Consider the following 21909-nt stretch of genomic DNA (forward strand, 5'->3'; position numbering starts at 1 on the left):
TTGTTATTCAATGAGCATTATTTTATTTCTTTTCATATTTTCCAAGTAAGAAATTTTCCATTAGTTAACACAGGATTCCACACCTGCAGTACGCATATGGATGTAGTTTGCTTAAAATATAAGGGACTTTGATGATTTACTTAATGACCAAGGCCAGGTCAGATATTTATGACAAAAGAGCCAGTTCCCCCAACACTATACCAATATGTGACCTTCACTTCCTCGTACTGTTTGGAGACTGTTTTTATGAAACACATTTGAGTCTTACTAAGATGTAATTGTCAGCATAAAATCACACATGTATGAACAGAAGGTTATTCCATTTGAAATCCATACACCCTTCTATCATGGGCATCAATCCCGGGGAACAGGCCCCCCCTCACTTTTTCGCAAAATGACCCATTTTTGTTCTTTTCAGCCACTTTAACAATTTTGGCCGGGTGCACCCCCTCCCCCACATTTCAAGCCAGATTGGCGCTAATGCCCTCTTTAGAAGATTTTAATCTCCAACACAGTGAGTGTAGTTTTCAAATGGAGTCACTCCTCGAGGTATCTGCATTTTAAATGCATTCCCTGTCTGGAAGATTACCGTACAGTGTGTATGGATTTCACCTAGAATAGCTCGTAGGATTTTCATGCACATATTTAATGCTAGTGAATGCTATTTTACAATAGGCAATTTTACATAATTTCATGCTGGTAATTCCCAATTGCGCATTTCAATATTTGATTCAACTTGTCAAAAATCTGCATATTTCAAAGGGTTCACAGGCTTGTGACAAGTTAGCATTTTATTCTGCTATGCATTCATTGTATTGCAAAAAGCATCTGTTATAGCAACACCCTTAAAACCTGTCAATAGGTTCTGTGATGTGTGTGGATATTGAGATTCATTTTCATTCATCAATGTTTGTCCATTTCACTGTTACTGGTGCTTTAACAGGGATTAGACATGGCTATTGCACTATGGTAGATATATACTTCTTTTCCGTTTCAGGCTTAACGTGTGTGGAGCATGTTACCATTCACATATTTTGATTGGTCGCCATGCAATCTAATCAGTCTATTTTGTTGACATGTCAAAATGCTCTGCCTATATCTGGGAGGGCTGGAGAGCATGTGTATACCCACTATGTCGACCACAGAGAAAATATGTATGCGATTCCTGGACTCAAATTCCACAGACCTTCATACGTATGTCGAGTTGAAACATTGTTAGACCAGAAATGTTTTGCATAATAAAATATTAATCAAGGCGGTAACAGGATGCAAGATGGTGAAATCAGTACTTGCAGTATTTCTTCACGCATTATTTCTTAGTCAACATGGAGCTGAGTTTTTGCTTTACTGTTATTAAATATGTGCATAGGTGAGATTTTATGTCTACGCACATTTTTTATTCATCTTGTGAAAGTGTATAGCAATGTGGAATACCAAAATTGCATAATTGATGATTACCAGCACAACTGCCCACTGTATATACTGGGTAAACTATGATCATGGTAAAATGCTAGGATGGGGAGGGGTGGGGATTGTGTTGTCAACAATAGGGAGAGACACCCAACTTTACTGTCATGAAAGATCTGCCTTGGCCTTTTTTACCCAACCGAGTAAGTCCTTTCAATCCATATTTGGAAATTATAATACTAATAAGAAAAGCTGCAAAAAATTGAAATGCCTTCTTGGGTGTATTCAGAGGTGACACCGGTCGGCGATCACCCTGCAATAATCATCTCATTCTCAGTTCTTTAACTTACATTCAACAACCGTATCTCACAATTTGACCTACAGTTGTGAAGAGTACACATTTTGATACCCAAGTGTAGGTCATTTAATGAATGTACATACATATTGAAAGGTTAAAGAACTGTGACTGACAGATGAGAGTGTATGAGATCATAATGTGTCTTTGCTATCATTTCAAGCAATAAACCTTATTCATCTTCACTTAAAGATCCACATCTTTTGAAATATCCAGGAGTTGACACAAATGATAAAACTTCATAACATGGGCTGGTTATTCCAGTTGAAATCTACATACCATGACAAAAAACATGACCTTAATCTCCCACACAAGGAGTGCAAATTTCAAATGGAGTTACCTAAATAGGAGACTCCATTTAAAATCTACACCCTGTGGTCATCTCTTCCAATAAGGGGTGTATGGAAATCAACTGGAATAGCCCGATGTATGTTGCAGGTGCATCATTTGAATCAAGCTTCCCGAATTTGTCTAGGAGAGCTATAAATAGCACTCCTCTTGATTAATTTAGGTGTGCATATGCCCTCCTCAGAAGACAAGGCCCGATAATCTCCTGTGCTGGAATGCAGCAGTAGTTTACTATTACCTATTCCAGTTCAAGTGACACCTCATGTCCCTGGATGTATTATAATAGGTATTTGACTTTGAAATCAATGTAACAAGGCTGTAGTGCTAGTTTATGCTATCCAATGAAAATCGGCGTAATCTTACCAAGGACAATATGCTTGAGGTATAGCTGGAATTGGAACAGATAATAAAATGCCATTTTTGTATTGATCTTCGACGCTAAACGCAGTGTTAGGTTTCAAATGGATTAAATATGAAGATAGGTACATCCTCTGAATATTCTGCATCCCAACAACGGGGACCTCCTTGGCAAGCTATTAATATATTACGACAACAGGAAGTAATAAGCCTGAAACAAATGTACTTAAACTTCCTTCATTAGCTGCCTAGCTGTCCACTCAAAAGTGAACTTCATTCACATTTTCATAGTGAATTTTATTTTAGTACAACAGACTGACAATCATTCACTGCTTCTCAATTATGAAGGTTTGGTTCCATGACCTCTCCCTCAATGTGTGTGCCATTGGACTTTGGCATAACTTAAAATTATATCGATTGTTGTGTTTTTTAAATATTTTTCATGCCTAAAATTTGCCAAATTTATGAGGGGGTTATGTACAAATATGGATCCGATACCAGTAAAACTGTGCTCCATTACAGAAGCACATAAAATGACACACACATACAGGAGAGGTCAGTGAACTTGGTATTTCAACATGAAGAAGCAAGTGCTCTATTGTTATTAAGTTGTTCATCTTTACAAAAAATCTTTGCAAAATTTTTTCTGTGACAAATATCGCCTTCCCAGAAATCACCTATCCGATAACTTCCCGAAGGAAAAACAAAATAAACCAAAAACAAACGAAAAACAGAATCATCCAGGAGCCATATTAAGCTCAATACAAAACATGTTTTAAATATAAGTTCTTATTTTATTTTAGCTTATGGATTTTAAAAGTTTTTGTGAACAACAAAAACCTGTATAAGTATGCACAAATCCACTTATTGTTCACATTTTTATTTTCCAGATGTCTATCACATTGATTATGCAAATGACATGCAAATTTAATTCATACTTTTATAATATAGATACCCAAACTATTTTCTTTTAAATTATTATGTATACAATATTTTGGGGCTTGCATTAATACTCAAGTTTCAGGTTCGCTAACTATGTACTAAATTACAAAAAAAGACAGTTCTTCATAGCTAACTTGAACTTGACCTGGGATGAATTGAATTTGCATATCATTTTATATAATTAGCATCACATTATACAGTTTCAAAAAAAAAACTTGCCAGTAATCATTACAAGGTTCTCAGATGTGTTGTAGGCATAGTCTAACAGTCTACTCTAAACTATGAATTGAAGCACTAGCTCTTAGTCACAGTCTTCCTGTGCGACACATGTTTGAACCCAGAAATGCTTTTTTCTTAACAGCATTTTCAGAATCAATCAAGCAGTAGCACATTGCAAACTGCTTTTTTTTCAGCTATGAAAGAAAGACCAAGTGCTGCAATTCATAACATACACATTTTTAACTTCTGATAATACTTTTTTTTAAAAGCCAAGCTTTCACAAACTTTTCCACCACTGTTTTTGTAAAACCAATGATTTTCTCAGCTGGTTCATGCACATTTTTCTTGTTATAATTATATCTCTCTACACACTTTTGGGATGAACATTATCCACTTCTCAATATACTTCTTTTATATCTGTGAAAACCTGACCCGTGTATAACTATATATATATAGTCCTTGCCACTCCATGACCAGTGATTCGTCCCTTTTTCAGTTAAACTGTTTTTAAAAAAGAAATGAACAAAGAAAACAGGGAAGAACCACGAGTGAAAGGTGTCCTCTTCTTTTTCGTCAGAAAAACACATGGAAGTAACAGAGCAGGAGGTTTTTTCTTTTTTCAAAAAACTAGAAAAAGAATTTATACAACTATAAACCATTGCATTCTGGTTTGGTGCTGGGGAAAAGGTTCATTGCCATCTTGTAGGCCTCCTTGGATAAAAACATCCCATTTAGAACATTGTCCAGATTAACTCTATTTAAGAGCATAAATCTAGTTTCTGTTCATTTACGCAACACAAGGTCGTGAACTTTGACCCAAGCACGAAGGAATGCACTAGTGAACAGTTCATCTGTTGTTTGCAGGTGCCTACTCAACAATGTACAAAAAAACACACAAAAAGGTTTCGTCTCCCAAATTAATGGGAAATTAATTTGTACTACACTTGGGACTTAGCACAAGTCATTATTAAATATACCTAGACTCGGCACAAGTCCATTTGTTCCCACATTCAAGAGAACTTCCTCAATTATAATAAATTGTCCCACGTTTAATAACCCCTCATTACAAAAAAAAAAAATTAAGTCAACAGTGCTATGTCACAAAAAATAATGCAACAAGTGGGAGTACACAAGACATGCAATTCTGAAAGCATAACGATATCTATAATACACATATTTACTAAGGCGACTTAAATTAAGTTACAACAAATACACAATTGCAAAGGAAAAATCTTTCCTAAAATGTGGGACAGAAAAACGCAAAACGCAACGAAAAACTGCAACTCAGGAGTCGACACCTATACACACTACTACTTCTATCACCAGAACAACCTGATTATTTCTCTTTATATAATAATAAAACTAAATTTTCTGTTGCAGATGGAATGAAGCTTGTTTCTTTAGTTATTCAGAGGTTTTTTAAGAAATGCTGGCTCTTCTTAGTAAACATTGCACCACTGTTTCTATAACAATTAATAATATTTATAATATCACCATTTTTCCTCGTAATTTGTGCATATTTTTAGACCAGCTGATTACAATGTAGTCAACTATTAACACAAAAAAAAATCTGACAAGTCGTCAATGTTATTAATTTTTTGTCTACTGGTTTGACATAGAACACACAAGGCACGGAGATTCAACACTGCGTGTTGTTATTGGCCTATACCAGTTGGAATCCACACACTTCCTATAGATGATATGACCACACAGAGGGTGTTTATTTCAACTGGAGCCACCAGTTCAGGTACATCCATTTGAAATTCACACTCCCCGAGTGGAATATTAAGGTTGCGTCTTCCATAGAGGGTGTATGGATTTTAACTAGAATAGCCCTTTTGTACTGTATTGATTCAAGACCTCATCCTCCTTACAAAATTCCTGCTTACTCTATACACAGAGTTAGTGTCTGTACCATAAAACATTGACCCTGGGCAATTAAGCCAGCGATGCATTCAAGCAGATCAAAGTTCACTATATTAATAATAAACACAGTCTCAGTTGAACTGTGCAAGCAGGATGAGAATTGACAATTCACAAAAAATTATCCTGTGACAAGTTTTGCTATATTTCTTTTTAAAATTACTGACTATTATAAAACTGCCAAAAAGTTTCACTTAAGACATAGCCCACCCACACTTCCCCTCCTCCCTAATAACCCTACATAGTATTTATAGAATATATATAATATCAAACAAAAAAACAGAATGGCCAGCATATCAGTCAATCAAAAAAGACAAACCTCCTGAGGGGAGTGTTGTGTTGCACATGCAAAAACTGGTGATGCAAATAGAATAAACACAATACCAAAAAATAAATTGTCCTATTTTGTAACAATGATAATAATATGCAATTTTTTTTTTCTTCTTATAAAAAACTTTTTTTTTTTCAATTTTTCTGCCCATGCCTTCAGAATTGCATACAAACACCTAGAGCCAACAGCACGGAACCAGATAAGAGTCGACGACAAAAACTTTTTTTACTCAATTTTTTTTTTTGACAGAGACACTCCAAGACTATCTATCTAACGTTGAGGATTGTAGCCACGCCCACCTCCGCCGCCTTTACTACCTAATCCACCGGGGCCCCCACGCCCACCTCCTCCCCTGCTTGACATGCCACCCCTTGGTGGCCCACCACTTCCTGGCCTTGTGTCACTACCACGTCCACGAGGGCGTTGTTCCATGCCGCCACGAGCCTTCTTTTCTTCCACGTTCAAGCGGTGTTCTCCACGGAGCAGAATGTGCTGCAAAAAAAGGAAACAGTATATTAAAAGAATGTTTGCAGGCATTCTTCCTTTATTGTTCAAAGTTTGTAGATGTGTACTATTGTAGACATAAATGTGAAAAGAACCTCACGTCAGACACGACATTCACATCCTTTCGTTAGGGCCAGCTATAATCCCACCATAAATGAAAATGTGTTATTCTTTTGTCTTGATTTAAGTGATGTGATCTGTGAAAACCCATCACATACATGTCGCATTATCTTATTTTGTTTTAAGATAATAAAAGCTAAAACTCGTTATTTATTTTCAATCCTTCTTTGCTCGTAACTTTTGATGAAGTCACAGGTACAAAATGAAAACAGTTTCTACAAAACTCAAAATTAAAAATGTTACCATGTGAAGGGCTTTTAAAGATCGCATCACATATTATGTTAGCTTGATAGCAGACACAAATAACATAAAACATAATTTTTTTACGACTATGCCTTGCATTACTCTAGCCCATGCCTGTTGGAAGTGGTAATTTTTTAGGCTGTCACATCTTAAGTTGAGAGTAATGCCATGTTGGATTTCGCAGTGTCAAATTCAAGGCGAGTGCGCATACCTAATCCCGCAGAATGTATACACATGCGTAGAAGTGTGATTTGTCCGTAGCCTGGTGATGCAACCATGCAAACTAACCGATTCGAATCTGCCACTACAAAATCCAACATGGCGTTACTCTCCAACTTCAGACGATAAACACTTAGTAAAGGGTGTCAAATATTTCAATGATCAAATATCGGTGAAAATGAGTATTTGGATGATACATACCTGTCTCTTCTTCAAGACAAGAAGCTCTTGCACAGGATCAGGCTTGTCAAAAACAATAAATCCAAAGAACGGCGTCTTGGGTCCTGCTGTATTCCTATTAATCCTCATCTCCACTACATTGCCATATTCTGTAGAGGAAATAACGATGTTTCATTTATATCAAAGACTTCCTGATTATGAATAAAATTTGTAATAAAATTTGTATCCCTTCATGGCAACTCCATAATAAGTGTTACAGCAAATGTTACAAGCTTTTGGACACAGCATACAAGCAATGTGGTATACTGCTTCCTATAAGCCAGTCTTTACTATAAGCCACAAACGGCATCTATTGCTCTATGGGTGTAAGAAGCAATGACGTGGCAATGAAGTGGCTATACTATGTTACAGGGAGCACAGTAGCTCATAGATTAAGTGATCATTAAGATTCTGGTTTTGATTGTTGTATCCTTGGGTACTTAATCCTATTTGCATCACTTCACCCAGGTGTAAATGGGAAGTGGGCTATTTCATTTGAAATCCATGCACCCCCTATAGAATACATAACCTTATTCTCCCACATAGGGAGTGTAAATTTCAATTGGGGTAACCTGAATGAATGACTTCATTTGAAATCTACACCCCCTGTGTGGGAGATTAAGGTCATGTCTTCCACAGGGAATGTATGGATTTTAACAGGAATAGCAATGGCTTAAGCTTTGACAATATGGGAAGGTAACAGACTCTTGTGCAGGAGTAGTAATTACCCCTCTCACACACACAGCATCATATACAGAGTCTGGCCCAAAGTTATAACTCTTGGTCAAAAGAGACAGCGGTAACATATACATTATCATCAGAATAAATTTAAAGGCAACATTCTGGCTTGCATTTTTGTGGTGTTTCCTTACATTTATTCCAGAGAACTGATCAACTACAGCAGACATATACTAAGTACGGAAAACTACTGATCAAAAAATCAAATATGATCAATTACTACGGAAAAAGATTTTACTAATTTCAAAAAATCCTGCAATATGCATACATAATGATACAACCATTACTGTTACAGGTAAAGTGACTTTGAAGACGAATCTTCAGACAACTTACGGTTGAAAAAGTTCTTTAATTCCTCATCATTAATATCCTGTGGCAAGTTGCCCACGAATAGCTGATGACTGTCGGGAAACCTTGACGATCTGTTGCGGTCATCTCCCCTGTCCCTTTCGCTACTGTCTACCAACCGCCTGCCAGCACCTCGGTCTCTTCTTTCCCCTCGATCTCTCCTGGGTTCTCTCTGCGGTAATGACTCTGTATTCCTCATGCCAGGAGGACCGCTGGTCATCTGCGTCATGACCATACCGTGTGACTCTGGTGATGTTTTTACCACTGATGATGGTGGTGGCTGAAAGAAGAGGGATCAAGTGCTTGTGTTATGTACACATCTTTTTGTTTACATACTCAAATTAGTTGTTCTACTCCCCGGACCTTAAAGGCTAAAGCTAGATGCTTATCTTTCAAGCTTGTTAACTTTTTGTCTGGTCTGAAAATGCCCAGAGATAAATATCAAAATAACTAATTAATTTAAAAAGAATATTACAAGCTTTTGGACACAGCATACAAGCAATGTGGTATACTGCTTCCTATAAGCCAGTCTTTACTATAAGCCACAAACGGCATCTATTGCTCCATGGGTGTAAGAAGCAATGACGTGGCAATGGAGTGGCTACTCTTAGTTACTGGGAGCACGGGTAGTTATATGCAAGATATTGCCGTCCTTACGTTTGATCTGGTTAAGGCATTTGACAAGATTCTAGTTACTCCATGTAATTTAAGATTAGTGTTACGATTACACTAAATCAAGATTAGCTTACACAAAATAATTACACAATGCATTGACCAAGCAAGGTTTTCCACAAGCTGCTCCAGAAACTTTGCCCTTTGGAAATATTAATTTGTCTTTGATGCGCTTTTATCAACTAGTAACTAGTCTGTAGCCCCTTTCTGTCTTTCTGCACCCCCCCCCCATGTCTGAAAGCGACCCCTGACTAACAGCAGCTTTTCCAATTACAAGGCATCCTTCTTTCATGTACAGAAAGCACAATGCAGGCCAACAAGCTAGTGTAGAGTGTTGAAACAAAAATGTAAACCTAGCATTTTTGTTCATTACAGGGATGTGATTCAAAGCTTGTGAAAAGCTAGTAGAAAATCCTGAAAAACAAGTGTGAAATTGGGCCAAAATACCTCCCATCCCAAACGGGCTGAAAATCAGTACAATTGGAGAAATTTTGGCTACAAAAATCCTGAAATCAGGAAAAATCATGAAGAATCATGCCCTGCATTGACTAAGATTGTTAACACTTGCCCTACCAACGTCAACGACCAGAAAAAAATTGTCAACATCCTTCCTTCTTACCTGCATGACTTGGGGTTTACTGGGTGGTGGCACTGCGGCTACTGTGCCTACGGCTCCACCACCTTGTCTTGCTCTATCTGCCCATGAAAATACTTTAGGACCTGTACAAAGAAAGAATGGATGTTAATACTAGGTAATATATTTGACATGAACTTTGCCATTTGTACAAACACAAGTTGCCAGATAATGGTTAAATATAACATTTAGTAAATAAAATTGTATTTTGATGTTTTTCTCACATGTATGGGCTTTTATGCTCTTTATGTCATGTTTATACCCTCTGCGTTTTTATCCAGTCCCCTACCCATTAGCTATTCCTTTCCTTTATTGTCAAGAAGATAAGTTGAACCATTTCATCGACCCATCAGGCTCTTCGCAAGAGTTACCAGTTTGAGTCCATTCACCATTGCACTTTATATACAGTCCAACCTCTTTTATCCGGCCATGGTGGGACCAAGCACTGTCCGGATAAGTGAAAAATCCGGATAAGTGAAAAATCCGGATAAGTGAATTACATGTAATTCTGATTTGAGCTTTGGCTGTTACAAGTACTGAAATTGTGACAACAAAAGTTTGTTTTAACATGGGGTAATAACACTAAAAGGTGGCTTTAAGAGTGCTTTATGCAACATAGCTATGACATCATTCTAAGCATTCAGAGCATGGAATTAAGGTGTTAAATCATCAAAAACACATTTTCCTGTGAAGATATCACAGTCGGATAACAGAGAGATCCATATAAAAGAGGTTCGGATAAGAGAGGTTGGACTGTACCATTTAGCACAGCTAGGCCATATTGTGCAGGCTCATCAGCAGGGTCCGAATTAGAAAATAAGATTTACATGCGCATGTATAGAACGTAGAACCAAATCTCTACATGCACATAGTTTGCAATATTAATAATAATAATAATAATAAACCATGCTTATATAGCGCTTTACACCAAAGTCCCTAAGCGCTTAAACAAATTATACATAGACAAAAACATAACAAATAAACATTAGTATGCAATTTTAAATAAATAAGTTTTCAGAGATGTTTTAAACTGATTAAGAGTCTGAGAGTTTTTCACATGTAATGGTAAACTGTTCCAAAGTTCAGAGGCAGCAATAGAAAATGAGCGATGACCATACTGAGTAGAATATGATGAGCTAGTTAGACGAAATTGTGTTGACGATCGAAGACTACGTGGAGGCGTGTAATGCTGTATGAGTTCTTGTAGATAGACAGGTGCTAGATCATTAATACATTTATAAGTGAGGAGGAGAACTTTGTATATAATGCGGTATTTCACAGGTAGCCAATGTAAATCATGAAGGATTGGAGTAATGTGATCACGTTTCTTAGTAAGCGAAATTAATCTGGCAGCCGAGTTTTGAATTCGTTGGAGTTTGGAGATCTGTGAGTCGGGTAAACCATAAAGAAGACTATTGCATTGGTCAAGGCGACATGTAATAAAAGCGTGAACAAGCATTTCAGTACAATTTTTATCAAGATATTTTCTGATCTGGCCAATTTTATACAGAGCAAAAGATGCTGAGCGACAAATGTTATTAACAAAAGAATCCATTCTCAGATCATTCTGGACAATTACACCAAGATTGCGAGCATTATTTACAGGTTGGATAAATGAGTCACAAATTTGAACAGGTGGTAAAGGTGAATTGTGTCTAAAACGAGATGTGATATGGATTACTTCCGTTTTGTCCTCATTTAGTTTTAAATCGTTCATGTTTGACCAGGTTTTAATGGTTAATCCTTAAAAAGTTTTGACCTTCATTCAATTCATCACTTGAATGATGTCCCCGAGTACTTGAAATGAAACAAATCTCATGATTCTATGGAAAGGTTCCCTTAACAATCACACACACACACGCACACCCCCACACACACAGTGTGAATGTAAATGTGACATGCTACACACAAAGGAAATATTACATCATGTGTGGGTAATTCAAGGCCTAGCAGGCTGCAGTATGGGCCAACTTTGCTACTGAGTCTACTGCACCTGTTGATAAGGGAGAGTTGTGTTTTAGACCTGACAGAGATGTCCGGGACGACCCTGGACGAAACAAGCTTAGCTACCCGATGAAATTCAAAGACCTGGACAGAAAAAGCATGACCCAGAGATCGATCATGCATTTGAACAGCAATTTGCGGTGGCCAATTTCAAGTGCTTTGTTCAAGTGGTAAATTAGTTAGGTCACTGATTACATTGATCATATTACTTGACTAGAAGTTATTACCAATTATAACAAGAGCATCGATTGTAGAGAGCCCCAGGAGGGTGTGAGTTCATAAGGGCAAAATTGGGACCCCGGGTCACGCTACTGTTCGACCTAGGATAAACACTGCCATTTAGTAATTATTAACGCACGGTCCTTGTTTGTTTAGCATGTTTTAACATGACTATCCGGTGGAAACCTTAAAAGGTTTCCACCAGATAGTCTGTGGCTTGCATCTTTGACCATGCGCAAAAAGCAATTGACATACATCATTCTAACTAAATCAGGAAGATGTTTAAATGTGATGCATAGATATTTCAATGTTTTTACCTACTCCTGGCACCTAATCTACTAACCCTGTCACCTATGAACTCTCTAGACCTAGCATACACACACTTGAGTAGTTACGACATTTCATTTGCCCATCCCATTGTTCAAAATCCCTGAGAGCCCATGGAATAGTGCATTGTGTGAAATATGGGATACAGTTAATATCCGTTTGGAATATCAAGGACTGCTCTCTTACCTTTATCCACTGGTTCTTCAGGTGGCGGTTTCTCTATCTCTGGTTCAGGCTCATGATTTTCCATGACGGGCTCCGGCTCATCTTCGATGATCACCTGCGGTTCCCTTGGCAACTCCTCTATTTCTGGTTCTTGCTTGACTGGTGTTGTCTCAGGTGATTCCAGATGTGCTGTGCCATTACTGAATATAACAAGGATACAAACAAAAATACTTCATAACATCACAAAGTTACCACAACCAACAAAGATACATTTTGTACTCAAGTCTGTTGCAATATTTTCAACTTGCAGCAAAGAAAATAAATATATTTAAAATATATTTTTAAGTAATTCCTTCAGATTTATTGGGGTCCACAGTCAATGGGTTTCATGGCTTATTATACTAATAACCGTGACAAAAGCAGAGTCAAATTACACTGAACACATACATAATTTCATGCAGTAGGGTGAACGAGGGAATGTTCACTCCCTTAAATCAAGTTCTCTCCATGAAACTGCTTAATATCTGATATGGTTTACAGAAACACATTCATATGCTGATTCAAGGGTGCTCTCAACACTACGACAATGCCTACTTTAAAAAAGGTTGGTGCAATATTTGAAGGGTATCCCCTCACCACCATCTATGTTTCTTCTATCATGTGGAACCACAAGAGTACATACACCTGTCGGGGTGAGAATTGACCCAATTATGAAAACATTGAAAAACATATACTGAAAATGCTAGTTTACCCCCCCACACACACAGTCTTAGACTGTCTAAGTTACACACTGTTTTTCAAATTCCTTGGCATAGGAAATAATGTTCTGGCATACCCATTCTCTGCTGTAACATACCTAACGGGTGTTGGTTGGGGCTCATAATACGATGTCACAGTTGGGTCTTGTACTGCTACAACCGTCGCTGGTGGTGGTTCCTGGATCGCTACAGGCTCAGGTCTTGTTTCCTCTGTTTCCACATCCGACACTGAAATCAAATATGTTAAACAGTCAATTACAGATTTACAGAATTTTAAGTTCATTATTAAAACCCCATGTTCAAAATCTGTATAGAAGTTGTTAGCTTTTTGATGCCTGTACATGCATTGGACTGTTTGGACACTAGGTGCATATTGTACAACTGTTTATTGACGTTGTGTTTTGCGTTTGGGTGTGAAGGATCGAAACCTGTAGGCACCCAAAAAAGACCTGTATGATGACAGATATTGGGACATGTGACGTCACATCGATTACATCTAAGAAATGGGAGTGATCGTAACAGGTGTTGGTTTAACTACTACATGGCTAATTTGGCAACTATTTCAACACCTGTTGAACACACTTTCAGTAACATCAACAATTTCCATGAGTTTATAATCTAGATGTCTTTTCTCATGTGATAGGACACTAGGTTCCTGTAATTTGATTCTATTAATATTTAAGATGCCATATCCTATTGTGAAATTCACCCCAGGCAAAATGTAAATTTTGTATCTGGTGGTGCCTGTCCACAGAATTCCCCACATTTGTATCTTGCTCATGAGGACAAAAATAATTTCATATCAGACTATGTTCTCACATCCACCATAAGTGTAAGTAATGCGATACTTATTAATTTAATAAAATAATGTTACAAGCTTTTGGACACAGCATACATCTATTGCTCTATGGATGTAAGAAGCAATGACGTGGCAATGGAGTGGCTATACTATGTTATGGGCAGGGACAAGCGATTTGCGCGGAACTTTTTTTTCCGCGCAATTGGCTATTTTTTTCCTATGGGCAGGGATACATGATTTGCACTGAAAAAAAGTTCCGCACAATCTCCGCCAAATTCGCTATTTTTTCTCGTGCAAATCGCCTGTCACTGATTATGGGGAACATGATAGCTATAATATTGTTGGTCATTTTTAGGCATTTGCCAACGAATGCTAGAGGTACAGTAAACGTTAAAGAGTTCTTTCAGTTGAATTCACTGTTTCAAATCAATCACAAGCCAGTTATGTGACAAAAGTAGATAGACTTTCTCAACAGGAAACAGGAATTCATCATAAGTTATAGTATTTCTACAAGTACACCATCAATTATCAGAGTCCCTGTGCAGCCAGTCCCTGTGTGAGTGGTTGAGCTTTCGTCAGACGTGTCTTTGAATTCATCAGTACTAATAAAGAGATACATCTTGATGATGGCCTAAAAACAACAAACATAACATAATATAGCCACTCCCAATCCATCAGTCCTAATGAAGTGTGGGATACACCTGACAAAATATCTACCACTCACACAAGGACCGGCTGCAATGGTACTGTGATAACTGACAGCATTCTCATCATAGACTCTTTAGACTTATACTTTTATTTCCCAGAAATGTCACTTTTTGTTGTCAAAATTTCCTAAAAACATTGAAAATTCCTGCACATGCACTCTTCCCTATCCTTTAGCATAGGAAGAGTAGAGCAAAAATTTCCTGCAATTGGTCAATTTACTTCGAAATTTCTAAAATCAGGAAGTTTCCTGAAAAGTGGCATCACCGATTTCTCCTCAAGTTGGGTAGTAATGTATGTGCATATTTTGTTGGTCAAAGTATCGCAAACCTAATCCTGCAGAACAGAACTAAACATATACATGCACTTACAAGGGGAAACTGTGGTGCAAACATGGAAATGCACCTACATCACTACCAAACTCCAGTATATTACTTAAAGCTGCTTACCACTTGGGCTGCCATTTTCTGACTCTGAATCAGATTCGTTGAACACCTCGTCTTGGTATCGAAAGATGTCGTTTCGTACATAGTAGTTCTTCGGCGTCTGCGGAGCTAATACAAACGTCTGCATGAAGCGACGCATTGGCTCGCCGTTGTTTGATAGTTCACCGGTAACCTGAGGAAACCAGATGTTCAAGTTTTAGACATTTGGACCGTCTACATGTACTATAGTTTCCGACGAGTATTAAAAACATCTAGTGCCTTTACATGATTTTACCAGACTACAGCTTGGCTCAGTAGATCCCACAGAATGGAAGGGAAAGGTTACATGATTATACAAGTTTCTCCAAAATATTGGGATAAATATTGTGAGGTTTTTACCAGTTTTATAGTTCGTTTTGATGTCTACTAGTTCACTATGAACTTTATAGGCTTTAAAATGAATGCAAATTTGATAGAATTGAAACAGACTTAAGTTGTTTACTTATTACAAATAAGTCAATTTTTACATCAAAATGAAACACCATGCTATTGGGTACCCCAGTTCACAACACACGACCATCTAGAAGTGATTTCGTTCCACAGATTGTTAAAATAATCTTACCTGAACTACAACGCCATCGCCTACTGTGACATGACTGTCTACTTGTCTGATCTTAGCGTGACAGTCACAGAAACTCAGCCCCAAGATTTTGTCGTGGATAGCCTGTAAGAAAAAAATTGCATATCTATAAAAATAAGTGGTATGGTACACTGTGTATTTGGTGACAATTACATAGTAGGCTCTTCCTAATCAGGTTACAACTCCTGACAGACATAAGTTATTTTTGATCAAATTCAAAGAAAACATTTTGTGTGGTGTATTCATAGACATAAACTAAAGAGATACTTACACAAACAGGTGAAGTTCCAGCATCACCCTGTTTATGAGAGCTGATCGTTTCATGAAATGCATCAGATGAAACTACTACGCAATTAACGCCTATTTTTACGGTCTTTAGCGTAAACGCAAAGACACAACATTCTAACACAATTTTGGCGTAATTGTTAGACATGCATGATCGAATGATCAGCCCTCATGAATATGCAAGAATTCACAGCGTACAAAACATATGAGTACTTTGGCTGGATCTCTTAAATGGGTGTATTACTCTCATTTCAAGGTGAATTCAAAATTCAATTTCAATGCACCTTCTATTGAGTGGGCATAATCTATTTGGATGCATTTTTTAACAAAGTCATAGACCTTGCCTCAATCTGAATATATTTTAACATCATTGAAACAACACCACTAAATAAATGTGATTTCAGGCATCTTTGCGTCCAACTGTAGACCAGAGACAAAAACTGAACACTCTTTATTTTCCCCCATAAATAGATAAAAATTGGCACAATATTTTAGCGATAGGTATTGACCAAAATACTTTCTTTCAGGCCTTGCTACACAAAGATAATGTTAATATGAGAATGAGATGATGATGAATAATTGAATATTTTACAAAATTAAGATAAATTTACCTGTTGACCAAAAACAGGTTCTTCTGGGTTGCCATCCGGATCCACTCCGCCATGTACAAAGGAGGAATCATCACAGTAAAACCTGCAGGAAAACAACATCAAAAAATTTAACAACTTGGTACTTATAGTGGTTATACAGTGTCAGAGACTATAGATTTCATATACAAAATATTGGTGTACAATATTCAATACAACCTTATTATTATTTGCTTTAAAATTCATTTTCTAAACATATAATTCATTTCAATTGACAATCATGTATACATAACGAGTGTACTTTTATTTGTCTGCTATTTCCTGTGCAACATGTCATGTTTGTGATCCCACAATCAAGCCACTGTTCAATCAAACTTTTTATATCTATTATGAACAAATCTACTGGGTACTGAAACAAATACTCGTCTAGACGAGAAAATAAAAATCATTAGTCTGCAGTCCTCGTTTGTTGATTATTTCTAACCATTTGGTTCATACACACAATGGCAAAGGCCATTCATTTTCTTTCTCTAGATCTGTTATAAAAACAGCTTTTACGACTTCATAGATTCAGCAAAAAACTCTGAAAACCGATTTCCTTCAAAGATCAAGTGCCATAGAACTACAGGGAATTGGTTTTTGTATCGATTTATCTATTACTGAAAATGTTACCTATAATATAACTGAAAATGCAGATAAGCTGTAACCAAGGTTACTGAACCAGCAACACCTACTAGGAATCCCAACTGGTCAAACGTTTTGGGTCTTTTTCCATCCCAAAGAACTGAAGAAACCGATGATCAAGAGAAAATTGGGCATATTTTGGACCTGCTACCATAAAATTCAGTTGCTTCTTGTCCCACAGAAACCAGTGCAAGGAATAAATTTTGGACTTGACAGAGCTCTTGATTGGCAATTCTAACGGCTACATTTCAACAATCTGCCTATTCTGATACCAGCAATATCTGATGACATTTATTGACCATCTATTTATCATAATATAATCCTGGATTATCCTGCACTTGCAAATGTATTCATAGAACCATGCCAGCCCAAAACAGTGTCTAATTATTATCTAGGGACAGAGTTTACAACGATTAACCCCAACTAATTAACAGTAGTTAATATTACAGTACTTGTATGACGATGTCTACCAAGTACTGACCTGATTTCAGGCAGTTTATATTTGAATTAATTTGCCATAAATAACATATGGTTCACCATCAATATCACCCACCACACAATCCCACTTGATGTGTTGCATAAAAAAGAAAATTTCAACTGACCAAGTTATGAAAATAAATCATCCAAATCAGATCTTTGGACACAGTAATGACTGGTTTTTCCACATTGACTGCCACAATAATTCTCTAGTATTTGCGTCAAGGTTAACAAGATTTAGTATTTAACTGGATTATTTTTGTTTGGATGTCATAGGGAAATAGCTGACAAAGACAGTTGAAGTTTATCATTCATGCAACCACTTGAGACTGTGAAATACACTAACACAGGAATAAATTTGCTTCACAAATTTTAACTAATCTATAGACGTTATGAAGTGGAAATTTTGGGCTACGTTTATTTTTGCGCTATGAAAATCAGCTGCAGCAAATATAAAAGCTGGACTGTTCACACAAAACAACATCATAGTCAGAATATTTATAACAGAATCGTCCTGGTGACTTTCTTGTGATTTGCACTAAGCCAGGGATTTTCGGGCAGGCTAACGGGTACCCGCCCGAGATTATATTAACCGAAGTCAACCATGAATGATCCTAGCATTTATGTCTAGGTCCAGGGACACTACTAAAAAATAAATAAAAAAACACGGCACCTTCGGGTACGGTACCCGGTTACCCACCCAAAAAATGTGCCGGGTACCCGGGCACAAAATTACCCAAAAATCACACACCTAATTTGCACACTGTACGGGTGCTTCAAAGCCTGGGATTCATCTTTCGAAAGTTAGTTTTGCTACAAATCACACTCCTCATGATCAGGGACAGGCGATTTGCGCGGAAAAAAATAGCAAATTGCGCGGAACTCTTTTTTCAGTGCAAATCATGTATCCCTGCCCATAGGAAAAAAAATAGCCAATTGCGCGGAAAAAAAGTTCCGCGCAAATCGCCTGTCCCTGCTCATGATGTAACGATGTACTGTTAATCATGATGCTTCATGATCTTTTCAGGCATATGATGATATGTGATGATATGCAATTGCATTAACATGACAACAAAGAGGAGGAGGCCTGGTTTCTACAGGTATGATGTGCATGTATGTACACTGATGCGCTCATATACATGTACATGTACTTGTCAGCAGGTTGTGCTAATCATATTGGAGTACCGGTATTATGGAAGTGATGTGTATGATACACAAAACCACCAATAATATACGGACAGAAACTATCCAAGCAGACAGTATCGACGAGGAAACCTGACTTCTTTGACCATAGAAGTTATCACATAAATAGACTGGTCCTGATCAGTTTCATGTCCCGCATCTCTGGCAGATCATCAGATGATTAACACTCGTAACCTTTCAACTGTCTTGTACATTTCACTCACCTATGCAATTGTTTGGGCGCCTTGTTCAGTAAGGTGTAGTACTGGCGCACAAACTCTCGCCCTACAGACTGTGGGTTGACCGCCGGGACCGAAGCGGAGTTAGGGGCGGCGTTTGGCGCAGAGCCACTGTGGGGCGCAGCCGTAGGCGCAGCCTGAGGGTTGGTGGCCATTACCATGACGGTCCAACTGTAGAGGAAAAGCAAACAAAATAAAAATAGAGAAACATAAATCATATGTAATCATATTATGGCTTAATATATTTGTTATCCACTGATGCAAAATGACAGCAATGTCACCAAAGATCAATAACATAAAATTATTTGTGACCATCCAATACAAGATCTTGTGTCAGACCTTGAAGTCAGACCTTGTGGGAGTCATTGCACTTTTAACAAAACTTGAATTTCTATGAGATTACAACATTAATTTCAATGCCCATAATACAGGATTACAGGTCATTATGGGCAGGATAACATACATTTAATTATGTACATGTATCGAATAAATTGAACAATAGCTACATAGACGATTGGGGAAATGGCAAAATACAAGGAAAAACAAAATGAACAGTCACAGCAGAAATCGTACATGTCCAGTGCAGACACATGAACTGTGTTTCACCTTGGGCTTGCAATCAAATTGTGCAGGTCTTTTAATGACTTGCAAAAAGTAATTACCTAATGGCAGTTCCTCAATATATTCTGCACTTTAAACTACGTCTTAAATGTTTCTTTCATTCCACCTCCTTTCTTTAATTGGCTAAAATGCACTTTTGTTAAATCTGTCAAAACATTTAATTTGTTCCAAGTCTCAGGGTTGGATAACATCACAAGGAGCACAAATTAATGTTGATTCTTGCTGAGGAATTGTGAGGGAACCACTTGATTGTTTGCAAGAAAGTGAAGGTGAAAGGGTATTCTTTCTTATTTTCAATACATGTAACCGTCAGGATACAAAATTTTGTTATGTTTATAATACAATGCAAAATTTTTGCCTCCATTTACATCAAATACATGTACAATGTATTATGCATTGATGGAAGTGGAAACTCTGTACAAGTTCAACAGCAATATGATTCCGCATAAAATATAACTGACAACCAGGAAGGGAAATGAATGACATGATGGCCTGACATCCATTGGTACTAGACCTACCAATTATGGGAGGGCGAGTTAGCGCAGCTGTAATTCCTCGCTTTGCACCACTGAGGTCCCGGTTCAAGCCCGGCGCCGCCCAAGGACTCATGTGCATTTTGGTTTATCCCGATCCATGCTCGCTCTCGCAGGTTTTCTCCGGGATCTCCGGTTTCCTCCTGCTTTCAAAATCGGTGATTAGTTGTTTCGTTATCAAAAACTTCCTTCACCCAATGGAATTTGGGGAGCTGCAGAAAATGGGTGGATGTTACAATCTAAGTGCGGATAGGTTTGCGCCGGGTTCGCTGCAACTAGCCTAGTTGATGCGATCTGATTGTGATGATTCACTCACTTAGCGAAATTACAGCGCTTTGAATCCTCTGGAAAAAGCGCTATAAATTCCGAAATTTATTTATTTATTATTTATTTATTATCAAAATCAGGATTACATATCACATCAGTGAACTCTCCATATTAATCATAATTTACATCCCTACATAACAAATCGCAGATTTCCCCAAGTTACATCATAACCAACAATGCACAACCTGGCAGACAAGTTATTTATGATCAGTGATGTAATCAGAGACTATTTACTACATCAACACAACACGTCATCTCTTTCTAATGCTTCACACACGTGTAATCACACTGAGATCTCAATTCCAATATCCACTCCATATCACCCAGATATTTGTGGAAATTTGACGATGACATTGGCATTACATTGTGCTAGTGAAGCACTCAATTTCCTCTGGTCTCTAGTCAACTTATCATATTCACGCATCACCCGTCAACAACATCACCATCATCAGTCAGAATTTGATTGGCCACTAAACGTAATTCTAAACACAATTGACGCTATATTTCTTCTCAGCCGTGACCAATTCAAGAAAATTGACGTATGGTGGATGTTTAAATGATCAATAAATTAAGAATCACATTTTCCCCTGACAATTAAAATAGTATTTATGCGATATACATGCATGTATGGTCTCATATCCAACCAGGCCAAAGGCAGCAATAGAGAAATCAGATCAGAATGTTTTGGGGTTTTTTTTTTTCAATTCAACCAGATTCAATCTGACCATTCCCCAAAAAAAAAACAAAAAAAACCCACAGGAATATGAATCTTCCTTATAATATAAGAAATGTTTCCTTGTCAAAGCTAGACTGCCTCTTACACATAAATACACACAAACAATCTGCAAGGTATTCCCTGTGTGTCTATACATGCTAATCAATGGCAGTCATGATTACACACATGTACAGCAGCACTATTTGCCATCACAGGGGTCAAATCAGGTGAACATAATCTCTTGTAAACGCTGTCATCCTTATGAACCAAAATGATCTCATTTCCAAGGCATAGTTCATAAAAAATATATAATAATCCTAGCGTCACCTTTGACCTCAAGTTGTGGAGTATGAGATTTTTTGTATACCGTACAAAAAAACTCATTCATAAGTCATTCTATGATTGTCCAGACAACATATTATAGGGTTATGTTTGTGATCCCTGGTGTAAGTCGCCCACTAATGACAATAAGTCTATAGGGTGATGAAGCACGGCCAGATCAATCAATAAAATGTCTAGCTCTAGTCTGCTTCTTATAGAAGACATAACCTTTCTGGAAACCTAGTTTCCCCCACCAAGTTCAACAATTAGCAAGCTGATTGAATACTAAAATTATAAAAATTTGGTAACAGAAATAT

The 21909-nt window shown here is 37.4% G+C and overlaps 1 protein-coding gene across 1 annotated transcript in view; it reads right to left on the reverse strand.

Annotated features, from left to right (window-relative positions):
- The window catches only part of LOC140171245 (ras GTPase-activating protein-binding protein 2-like), a 31122-nt gene continuing 9213 nt past the window's right edge, over window positions 1-21909 (reverse strand). Inside the window, exons 2-11 of the mRNA XM_072194474.1 lie at window positions 19061-19246; window positions 16518-16599; window positions 15604-15705; window positions 15006-15174; window positions 13151-13280; window positions 12316-12494; window positions 9565-9665; window positions 8259-8553; window positions 7170-7297; window positions 1-6374 (exon numbers count right to left, since the gene is read on the reverse strand). Of these exons, the coding sequence (XP_072050575.1) occupies window positions 6153-6374; window positions 7170-7297; window positions 8259-8553; window positions 9565-9665; window positions 12316-12494; window positions 13151-13280; window positions 15006-15174; window positions 15604-15705; window positions 16518-16599; window positions 19061-19236 (1584 nt within the window). The 5' untranslated portion in view covers window positions 19237-19246 and the 3' untranslated portion in view covers window positions 1-6152. The remainder of the gene's footprint in view (window positions 6375-7169; window positions 7298-8258; window positions 8554-9564; window positions 9666-12315; window positions 12495-13150; window positions 13281-15005; window positions 15175-15603; window positions 15706-16517; window positions 16600-19060; window positions 19247-21909) is intronic.

Source organism: Amphiura filiformis, chromosome 15 (assembly GCF_039555335.1).
Source record: "Amphiura filiformis chromosome 15, Afil_fr2py, whole genome shotgun sequence".
Classification (NCBI taxonomy): domain Eukaryota; kingdom Metazoa; phylum Echinodermata; class Ophiuroidea; order Amphilepidida; family Amphiuridae; genus Amphiura; species Amphiura filiformis.